The 11,655-nt window shown below is 38.7% G+C and overlaps 1 protein-coding gene and 1 long non-coding RNA gene across 3 annotated transcripts in view; both read left to right on the forward strand.

Annotated features, from left to right (window-relative positions):
• Window positions 1-802: 802 nt before the first annotated feature.
• The window catches only part of ARL8B (ARF like GTPase 8B), a 65,396-nt gene continuing 54,543 nt past the window's right edge, over window positions 803-11,655 (forward strand). Inside the window, exon 1 of one of the 2 annotated variants that reach the window (XM_022572500.2) lies at window positions 803-1,102. In XM_022572500.2, coding sequence (XP_022428208.2) covers window positions 980-1,102 — 123 coding nt within the window. In that variant the 5' untranslated portion in view covers window positions 803-979. The remainder of the gene's footprint in view (window positions 1,103-11,655) is intronic. The other variant, XR_016394753.1, reaches the window with a different exon arrangement.
• The window catches only part of LOC149748311 (uncharacterized), a 46,102-nt gene continuing 35,559 nt past the window's right edge, over window positions 1,113-11,655 (forward strand). Inside the window, exon 1 of the long non-coding RNA XR_016394754.1 lies at window positions 1,113-10,563. This is a non-coding gene — a long non-coding RNA (uncharacterized LOC149748311). The remainder of the gene's footprint in view (window positions 10,564-11,655) is intronic.

Genomic DNA, 11,655 nt, shown 5'->3' on the forward strand with positions numbered 1-11,655 from the left:
ATGTAAGCTCCTCAGGGGAAGGTATTTTTTAAAATTTGAAAACCTTGCAGATATTTTAGTGTACTTTTTAGTTAAATTAAACTTTTGAACAGGTGACTCATTTACATGGTTGAAAGTGAAAATGATATAAAAAGATATCCAGAGAAGGCTCATTCCCATTTCTGGGAACTATCCAGTTTTTGACTATCCAGTTTCCCTGACCCCCATAGAAAACCATTTTTACTAGTCTCCCAGTATCTCTTTATGCAACTACATTACGTATTTGTATATATGTACATATATATTCTTGTTTTCCCATCTTATACTGAAGATGTCATTTAATACATAGTTGGCCTCTTGCATTTATGTTCCTTCAAAATATTTCCTGGACATCATTCCATATCAGTTTATATAGAACTTTCTCATTCTTTTTTAAACAGCTCTATAGTATTCCCTTTTGGAAACATACTGGAGTTATCACTTCTCTACTGATAAATACTTGTGGCTTCCATCTTTTATTACATACGACAGGGATTTCCATGCTGTATCCCCAGAGTTTTGAAGTCTTTCTGCACAGAGCGGACTGTCAATAAACAATTGTAGAGAGGATGAAAGATGAATGAACCAATATGAATGAGCCAAGGAGGGTAGTAGGAAAGGAGCCCAAGGGCGGCTCGCAGGTACGCGGTGCTGCACGGAGGCCCCAACAGGTGGCGCTGTAGGCGGCGGGCGCGCCTGGCCGGGGGGTGGGGGTGGGGGCCCGCCGCTCTTGCCGTGGGCGCAGACGGCAGCGCGGGGACAAGCGTGGGGGGTAGGGCAAGTCATATGACCCGTTCGGCTTCCTGGCTTCGGCCGCTGCCGCCGCCAGCCCGTGCCTGCCAGCGTCGAGCCGGGGTCCCGAGGAGCCGTTGGGGGGTTCGGGCCGAGGCCCACTTGTGTGGAGGTCGTCGTCACCGCTGCCTGCCCGCTCGCCCGTCTGTCCTTCCTCCCGGCCGCCATCATGCTGGCTCTCATCTCTCGCCTGCTGGACTGGTTCCGCTCGCTCTTCTGGAAGGAGGAGATGGAGCTGACGCTCGTAGGGCTGCAGTACTCGGGCAAGACCACCTTCGTCAATGTCATCGCGGTGAGTGCCCTCCCGCTCACCCGCCCGGGGCGCCGCAGCCCGCGCGTCCGGCGCGGGGTCCGCGGGCAGGCCTGGCTTGGGGGTCCCCTCTGCGCGGCGGGGCTCTTGGGAGTGTGTGTGTGTTGGGGGAGGGAGTAGCCATGCTTGTCACCTCCCCTAGGGTCAGGACTCGGAGCTTCGCGTGTGTTGGTGGCTGAAGTGTAGCGCTGAGATCGGCAGCTGAAGGGTTAATTCCATTTAGTAGTCTTCTTCCAAGCGCCGTGTTCTTAACGCGGCCGGGGTTTGGAAAGGGTGGAATTGGGCTTGTCACATTTTTAAGGCGCTTGGGGGATTGGGGTTTCCTTCGGGTTTGGTCTGTGAGGGCAGCGGAAGGGTTAACTCCAGCTTGTCACTTTCCTGAAGGGTGGGATTTGGCGACTCCGTGTGTCCCGTGAGAAAGCATAAAAATTGAGATCCTCTTAACTAGCCACTCGGGACGAAGAGCCCCGATGTAGGAAAGCAGGGGACCGGTGGGGACTCATTCCTGAATTCTGTGGGCAGCTTCTCCGCTGTAATTCAGTTACTGGTTTTCACCCGTTCCCCGAGGGGCCAAGATCAAGTTGATTGTGCTGCGCTCACCGGTAAAGCTGGGGAGGGACATTTCCAGCCAGTCCAAAGTAGTGCATAGCTTTTATTTTATTTTACTTTATTCTGTACTTTACATATCTAATTGAAGTATAATTGATTTATAAATGCACAGCTTTTATTAAGCCGAGCAATTAGGGGGTCTTTGCATTTCTAGAGCTAAATGTCCTCATCTAGGGGGTAAGATTTGCAGCCAGCGTAAAGTTAACTACGTTGAAAAAGCGGAGGTGGTCTTTTGTGATGGTGCTTCTTAAATGAAGGGAGGGGAAGGGTCTGGGCAGGAACGTAGCTTATTCCACGCCCAGGGAATGGGTGTCTGGGAGGGAAATTGCCCTGGGAACCTATATATAATGTGGTGTTTATTCAGCAGTGATTGAGGGGAAGGAGGATGATTCAATATTGCTTGTTTGGTTGGCTGGGGAAGAAATAAGAGCGAAAGATTCTCGTCAATCTTTATTTACAGCCCAGGAGTTGCTGTGCCTCAGTCTTAGCTGATAGGGGCTTGTGCTTGCCCAGCTACTCCAAAGAGAGATGGCAGCAGTTCCTCCACCGTTTAGATGATGGGTGAAAAAATAGGCGACTAGCTGTCCAACTGGTTGGGTTACTGGAATTATTCAAACACGCCTTCCTTGTTAGGGAACACAACTTGTGTAACTCGTGACTCTCAGTCCTTGCAGTTATAGAGCAACAGGAATGAGTAAGACTTCGAGAAATAGAGATAAGCAGAAATCCAAACCTCCTTTGAGGAATGTTGCATGGCCTACTTTTTGGGCTCTTTTTGTATAATATGATTGGGGGGGGTGCTTGAGATGACTTTTTTCAACAGTCATAGAAAAGTGGAATGTGTGTCTAGTACCACTAAAATTAGTAAGGAAAAACTTTGGGCTAAGTATCCATATTCTAACTTTTTTATGATGTGGAAAAGATCAGCCTGAGTGCAGCTGAGCTCATTTAACTGTAAATTTTCTGATATTCCTTTCAGATAAGAATTGGTGTCTCCTCCTAAATTCTATCTTTTTGACAAGACTGAATTAATTTATAGTGTATATAGGTGTATTACTACAGTCAGTCTTGTTTGTTGCAGAGAAGTAGTTATTCTTGGGAAACCTAAAAAAAGTTTAGTAAATCTTTGAGGAACTTCTAAAAATACAAGCTCGATTTTCATGCTTATGTTTCCAGTAGACAGTGTAGTTTAATATAATGAGCATGAACTTTGAAGTCAAGCATCCCTGGGTTTGCAGTCCGGCTCTGCCACTTAGCAGCCTTGTATCCTCTTTCAGTCCTTGATTTCCCATCTATTAAGAGGAGATAATAATGTGTTTCTTACAGAGTTGCTGTGAGTACATGAAATGACAGATGTTAAGTGACTTCAATCATGCCTGCCTATAGAAGGGGTTAGATAAATAGTAACTGATGTTATTATTTGTAGTGGGTATACTCGTTTAATGCAGAAACGATATTTTGAAAAATATTCAGGAAGGAATTAGCTGGGGTCATTTCCGTCTTTGAATTTGTGTATGTATCCAAATGTGGACTGCTGTAGTGGATTCCTAGATTGTGGCAAGTAATCACATCATGTCCTCCCCATTCCCCCCTTTTTTGCATTAGATTATTTTAACATCTGGAAAGCTGTTGAACTCAAAGTGAACTATTATTTTAACGTTAGACTCTTGGTTGCGTTTTGTTTTGGCCGCGTGGTGCGAGTTGGGGGATCTTAGTTCCCCGACCAGGGATTGAACTTGGATCTATGGCAGTGAGAGCTCTGAGTCCTAACCCCTGGACCGCCAGGGAATTCCCTATACCATTCTTTTTGAATGATACGATGTGGGTAGGTTCTGTTAAGAAAAAATAGTGACGGTAATTGTCCGTGGCCTTTAAGATGCTGGAAAAAAAGAGACCTCGGTAAATTTCATGCCTTTTTTTAAACCTCAGACTTTAATCTAATCTGTGGTTCCTATAGAATATTATTGAGGGTGAGGAAAAAGTTAGTAATTAAAAGTGAATTTACAGAGTTTTAGATAGAAACAGTGTGTCCAAAATAGTAAATTTAGCTTTATCTTAAAAAAAATCAACTGCATTATTCTTTGTATAAAGTGTTTGATTTATAGACTCAGAAATTCAGACGCGTTGACTCCTACGTGTTACTTTAGAAAGTTGGCCATTTATTTCTCAAATTCAACAAGTAACTTTCCAGGTAGGAAAAGCTTCAGGTGAAGCCAATTTTCTTAGGTAAAAATCAACTTTTTGTAAACGTCAAATTAAAATGTGTCTTTATTTTCTGCCTTAAAAGTTAAGAAAACTTTGAGTGATGTCATTTAACTTACTCAAAAGGTTTGTGAAGCTGAATTACTTATATGCAGGGTTTGGTCCATTCTGAAATTAGGCAGTTTGCTTACAGAGAGTTTCAGCCCTCAAATTCATATTCTTATGGTTTCAAACCCCAAATGATACTTCATGTTATCTAATGTTTTATGTAGAGACACTTAATATACATAGTGTTCTCTTTGTTTTGAACATTAAAAAACGAAAAGAAACACATCTAGTCTTTAATTTTTTTGATTAGTGTTAGGAAATGAAATACTGCCCATTGCTAAGTATTATGGCAGTTATTACGTAATAAAGCATGTGTCTTGTATGTGTAATGTATGTTGAGTAATCTTTATTTTTAACTGAGACCCTTAGATGGGTTATAGGATACTTATGAAGAAATGTTTAATAGGATTTACCAAAATGTTATGGGATAAGTTTTATAGACATTGTGTATTTTGAAATTAGTAGTATTATAAAAATTTGTCTACATTTTTGTGAAGTATCGAGAGCTCAAAGGTTAATCCAAGGAAAAGTTTATTACTGCTGAGAATTAGAAAAAGGAGATATTTGGAAAAATGGTAGAAATCTGGACCTAGAATAATTTTTTTAAGAGTTTGTAAAAACCTTAATTAAGTGGTCTAATTTTACCCTCGTTTTATAGTTGTAGGTAGGAGATCCAGAAAGGTTAAGTGAAATTCCTAAGGCTAATTAGTAGCAGAGATAAAATTAGAACCCATGGCCAGTGCACTTTCTGCTTATCTGCGTCTGTAGATTTACCTGAGGTTAGAACCATAGAGCTGTGAATTGGGAGCTCTTAATCCTTTAAACATCTTTTTTGAATATAAATATACTCCTCTTACGAATCTGGATAGCTTTTTAGATCCAGCCTTCTTAAGCATATTGACTAACATTTGAGGAATATACACACACACACACACACACACACACACACAGTGTTTGTGTATTTGAGGACATCAATTAGAGGAAAGAATGATAATCTATGGAAAGTAGCAATAGTGGAATATTATAATACTATGTTTGGACATTTAAATAACTGACTAACAGGCATTGTTGGGTTATTGAACTACGTTTAATATCTTTTAAGAGCAGAAATAGTTCTGTGATCAGAGTGCCTCTTATTGAATTACTTTGGGGTAAGAAGGGCAAAAATAGTTTTTAAAGAAAACATGCTCACCTGTAAAGTTTAGCAAATCTGAAACTTGACTGTAGGAGCTGGCCTTCCAGTGAGGTCATCTTCAGATACAGATTCAGAGTTGTGGAACAGGAGGCATCCTGCCAAGGAGCATTTCTTCAAAGTTCTTTACCCCCTTCCCCTTGTGTTTTCCATGCAGGCTTAGAATCTCAAAACAAAATGTTCTCGTTAAGAAGCTGTTAAGAGTGCATTAAGGCACTTTAAATCACTAACTTAGAGGATATTTCACAACTTAAAGCACTGTGTTTCTCAGAGATAAAGTGGAATGTCAGTGAACATGGATACAAAATGCATTGCACCTATTAAAGAATATTTACATATTATTTTTAGAAGGTCTTTTTTTTCCCTAATTATCAAAATAGCACAGGGTCATTAGTAGAAATTTGAAAAGAATACTATAAAATAGAAGAAACCGCTTGTTATCTCCACCATCCAAAGTTAACTACTGTCAGCATACCAGAGTATTTCCTTTTCATCTTTTTTTTTTTAAAAAAAAGTATGTATCTAAACGGCTAAAAAAGTCTTGAGATAATGTTTATAATGTTTGTATCCTGGTTTGTTTTCTTTTAATTACGGTGTACACATTTTTCTGTGTCTAAAACCATCTTTAATTCCTTCATAATTTATCCTGTTATAGCATATCGTGGATATACCACGTATATTTGATCATTTCCTCATTATTGGACAGTTGAGTGGTTTGCAGGGTTTTGCTGTTGTACATCAGTTTGATCTGCATTTCCTGAGGATGGGTTCCAGAGTTGGCGTCACTGGGTCAAGGGTGTGAACATATTTCATGTCAAATGGCCAAATTGCTTTCCAGAAAGTATGCACTCCTACTGAGAAGGTCTTCTGAACAAAACTTGGACTTCGTTTAAGCACTTTGTCCTGTGGTATTTTTAGGGCATACTTAGTTTTGTTGGTAAGGTAAAGTTAACCAGCAGTATTTTAAAACTATCCTGTCAGATAACTGCTCTGTTTCTTTGTTTAATGTTTTAAGAAGTACCTATTTATGCTTCAGCAACTGCTAAGACTGAGACTATAGAGAACATAATTCCTTTTTCAATTTTCTTTTTTACTAAACTTTGCAGGCAAGCCATATAAATACAGCTCATCCCCTTTAGCTATCACAGCCTAATTTGTTTTAAACTTCCTGGTGGATTGTCTTAGGGGTTTGTACTCCAGAATTACGGCATGTTTCCGTGCAGTCCTTACCTAATCTTGCCTATTATAGTGGGATGCTGCTCACTTTTTTTGCGGGGGGTGTATGAAAAGCAGTTTTTCCTAAACCAGAGTCTAAGAAAGTTTGCCAGGTAGACCACTTTTTGAAGCTATAGCATATGAAATTTTTACGTTTATAACTTGAGTATCATTTATACTTGTAAAAGTTTATTTATGTCTTTTGAACTCTTGTACGAAAAAAACAAAGGAAAGAAATATTAACCTGTCTGCTGAATAGGTCAAAATCAAACGATAATTTAAGGCATTTAGTTTTTCTGAGACAGGACAAACCAAAATTGAAATCTGTAATGGAGTGATTTGAGTTAATTTCTTTCTTCAAAGTAAAAACCACAAGTCTTACACTCTATTGTGCTATTTTTTTAAAGGTTACATTGTTTTTTGTTTTTAATAAATTTATTTATTTTATTTATTTATTTTTGATTGTGTTGGGTCTTCGTTGCTGTGCACAGGCTTTCTCTAGTTGTGGTGAGCAGGGGCTACTCTTCATTGCAGTGCGGGGGCTTCTCATTGCGGTGCTTCTCTTGTTGCGGAGCGCGGGCTCTTGGCGTGTGGGCTTCAGTAGTTGTGGCTCGCAGGCTCTAGAGCACAGGCTTAGTAGTTGTGGCACACGGACTCAGTTGCTCTGTGGCATGTGGGATCTTGCCAGACCAGGGCTCGAACCTGTGTCCCTTGCATTGGCAGGCGGATTCTTAACCACTCTCCCACCAGGGAAGTCCCGTTATATTGTTTCCTAAAATTAGATATTGGATCTTGTATTTGGATCTGATTTCATAGTTTTCCCAGTTTTATATAATAGAATAAGATTCTTTCTTCATATCCGGACAAACTTTTTTAAAAAATTAAAATATTAATAAAGCTTTAGGGTTCATTTAGAAATTATCTCTAAGAATACTGTATTTTTAAAAAATTATAATACTGGCAAAATAATTTTAGGATTCAGGTACCTAAGTAGTGACACTTCTCTTGAAAATTGAGGCCTTTCCTCTTAAACTGGGCTAGAAAAGTAATCATTTGTTGTTAAAATAAAATTGTATGATGATTGGCAAAATGCTTCTAAAAATGTCTTTTGTATCAATTTACTTGATGACAGTTACTTAAGCATCTACCAAAATAGTGTTACTATAAGAATATATTTTGAGCCTAAATTTGTTGGTATATGAATGTGGTATGGTTGAGTTTATTTGGAATATGTGTAAGTGGCTACATGAATTAGAATGCATGGAGGTTGGGAGTTGAAAGCCAGATTATTTAGGTCCAGATCCTGACTCTTAACACCTGTACTATTTTTGGCAAGTTATTTAACCGCTCAGTATCTGCTTCCTTACTTGTAAAATAGGAATAACAGTAGTTTCTACCTCATGGAGTTATTACGGGTTTATACTTCTAAAACACTGAACAGTGATCAAAATAAGGCATGTGTTAGCTGCTAGGTTACTATAACGTGATCTCCTGGAGAGCAGGGAATTCTCTCTTTTTTGTTACTGATGTGTTCCAAGTGTCTTAAACAGTTTCTGGCATACACTGGGTGCTAACATGTATTTTGCAATGGACAAATATTACATTTAAAATATAAAATTAAGAACAAGTGTCTTTATGAACCCATATTCATATTTCAGTATGCAAAGTGTAGCATAATGTTAGGAATGAGAGTTTTGGAGTCTGATAGATTTGGATTTGAATGTTGACTTGGCTATATATCACTTGTATTAGCATCTGTGTGTTTCATTTTTTCCTCCTCTGTAAAATGTAGATGGTCAAAGAACTGCCTCCTGGAGTGGTTTTCAGAATTAAACGAATGTATGTAAGGTGCTTAGCACTGTGCCTGGCACATAGAGAGCGCTCTAACTGGTAACTGTTACGTGTCAGCGGTGACATTTGATGTAATCATCAGCCTTTATGTTCAATTATTTTTTAGATTCCTCTTACTTATATTTAAATATTTGTAGCTTTTGTTTAGGAAGTAAGGTTTGGTTTTGTTTAATTCTTGGAAAAGTTTTGAGCACGTTATATTTTATCATGTTGAATTTTTTTGATAGCTGAGATGGGCTGGTAGAAAAAATGTTTTAGCCTCCTGGATAGGCTAGTTATTTTTGATGGACCTACTCATATAATTCTTCCTTTTAGAAAATGAGGTTAATAGATCTATATACTTCTCTTTGGACTGTGTGTGTGTGTCTGTGTATATATAATTGTATTATTTGTTATGGAAAGAATTTACAGGGAATTGGAAATATGAGTTGTTTTTTTGTTTGTCCCACCACTGACTAATGGCAGGACTGTGGACAAGTCATTTAACTTCTCTGTTCTTCGGTTTTGATGCTTGTGAAGAGTGAATAAGCACTGACAACCTTATTGTTTGAGAATTTAGTGGTGCTTTCCTGTATCTGGAATTGGAACTCTTACTCATAGATCAGAGAATAAAATAAAAGTATAAAGGCTCCAATATAAAATGCCGGTTATAAGATCCCAGCCTCTCGCCAGAAGAAAAACTGAGATGGTTTGCTGCTTTATTTAAGAGGTGGAAAGGTAGACGGATCCCAACAGGAAGAAAAGAGTGAACCTTTTGAGTAGTACCTGCCCTCTAGAATTCAGGTGTCCTGTACAAATGTATGCTTAGATGAACTTTCTAAATTTGTATTAAACCATAGTAGTGCTTTTTGTGTATGTTTGTTGTAATTTTTAAACCAGGATTTAAGATCCAAGTGGATTTTAGTCACTGTTGACAGCTGTAAATTTGCAAGCCCCAGCAGTCAGTATGCTGTGTCTGTGTTGGCCTGTTCCCCTAGATGAGAACTGGGCTCTGCAGACTGCATGCAGGCTGGGCCAGAAAGGGCTTTTGGCAGAGTTTCCTTTCTTAAGGTGGCTTAAGGTCTGGTTTAGACACTCATCACTAGGCTACCTTTTCTTTACTTTTTTTCTTGAAAGCTCATTTTGTCTGGAGAATGGTTTAACACAAATATATAGATTTGATCATTTCTGAAGTTTCTTTCAGAGGAAAAACTGGGAAATGGAGGAAATTCACTTTTTTCTCCCTCTATAATCTACCTGTTTCACTCTACTAGCTGTTGGTTTCCTTATTTTGATCTTATTATTTCTTCATTCAGCGGCTGAATTAAAAAACTTAAAACGTTTAAAAAAATACACAAAATCCATATTGTTTAAAAAAGTAGTGTGGATATACAGATTGGAAAAAATACTCTTTAATACCATTAAGATTTAATCACTATTAATATTAAGCTGTATATCCTTCAGATTTTTTCTCTCCCTTTATATATACAAATATCAGCTTTTAAAAAATTGATGTATTTGACATATAATATATTAATTTTAGTTGTATAATGTAACGATTCTATGTTTGTATATACTGTGAAATAATCACTACAGTAAGTCCAGTTAACATCACTACCATACATAGTTAGAATTTTTTTTCTTGTGATGATTACTCTCGTAGTAACTGCAAATATACAATACGGTATTCTTAACTATAGTCACTTTTCTGTACGTTTACATCTCATGACTTCTGTATGTATTTTGTAACTGGAAGTTTGTACCTTTTGATCTCCTTTCACCTCTTCCAGCCCCAATCTGTTCTCCGTCTATGAGTTGGGATTTTTTGTGTTTTGTTTTAGATTCCATATATGTGTCTTTCTCTGTCTCACTTATTTCACTTAGCATAATGCCCAGTATATGCTTTCTTGATAACATTGATGGGATCATGCTGTACATGCTGAGTGGTCTCGAGTAGTCTACTTGATTTACCTACTTTGACGGCTAATAGGCAACTCACATTCAGTCAGTTCAAGACGGAATTCCTGATCCCTTCCTCTCTCAATCCAAGGAACCAACATCTACCCTTATCTTAAAAATATTTTTTTAAAAAAGAAAAAAAGGATGTTACAGGCTTTAAATAACCCTTATGTGTACATTTTGGTTACAGGCATGATTTTCCACTGTTGAGTGATTGAAATGTTGGCGCCTAAAACTTTCATTTTGTAGTTTTCTTTGGAGTTCCAGGAAGTGGGCCAAATGATTTGACCAGCTTTAACCTTTACATTTTCCTGTCATCCTATGTATGGTAGGTATCTTCCCCAGTCAGGATTGATCATGTCACCTCCATTGTAATTTTCACCACACTTACCACCATCAGAGATTATCTTGCTTATTGTCTTCATCTGTCTTCTGAATATAAACTCCATAGGGGCAGGGCTTTTTCCTTTTTTCATTGGTGCATCCCAATGCAAAGAACAGTGCCTGGCACATAGTAAGCTCTCTAAATGTTGAGTGAATGAATGAATATAACAGCGAAGTAGTGTATCTATTCTTTTATACTCAGACTGTGTGCAAGGCATCATGGTAGGAGATGATTCATAAATGTATCAGGCAAGGTTATTTGTGGTAGAGTATTTGCCTCATAATAGCCATGTATAGGATAGAAATATTAAGTGCCTTAAAATTGGCACACAATGTTATGGGAATCTCCCCACCCTCACGGAAGACATCAGGGGAGTTTTAGAAAGGCAGTTTGCTGGCTTTGGGTGGGACTGTGTTGAGAATGGCCATGGAGCTGAGCTTTGAGTAGGGTGGTTTTCATTCATTCAGTGGATATTTGAATCAGTGTTCTAGGCAACATATGCATAATGAAGAACAAAAGAGATACGGTTCCTTCTGTTGTGGAGCTTCCAGTGCCACGAAGGAACAGTAGGAGAAGCAAAGGAGAAGCAAAGACACAGTTGAGGGCAAGAACTTTTGTCAGATTGAGTGTAACCTGCATGAAGGGAAAAAAACCCAAAAGCCTAGAAAAATAGGTTGAATCAGTTAACACAAAGCCTTGAGTAAATTTGAATCTGTAGGCATGGGGAGCCATTGAAGATTTTTGTTCATGGGAATGAAGACCTGTGTTTCCAAAGGATTAATTTAGTAGCAATATAGAGAGCATCAAGAAGGAAATTGGTTGCAAGATTATTACAGAAGTCTAGTTGAGAGATAATTAAGTGGGGTGGGGAGTAAGAGAAAGTAGTGAGCTTTATTATGGAAGTGGAGTGGGTACAGTTGAGCAGTTGAATCAGATGTACAGGGCAAAGGGGAATTTGTAGTCAAAGACCTTTTTAAGGATTTAAGTGGAAGATGGTGGAAGAGTGAGACGCGGAGATCACCTTCCTCCCCACAG

This window comes from Delphinapterus leucas, chromosome 10, assembly GCF_059928025.1.
Source record: "Delphinapterus leucas isolate spDelLeu-1000000601 "Yukka" chromosome 10, BTC_Dleu_Yukka2, whole genome shotgun sequence".
Taxonomy (NCBI): domain Eukaryota; kingdom Metazoa; phylum Chordata; class Mammalia; order Artiodactyla; family Monodontidae; genus Delphinapterus; species Delphinapterus leucas.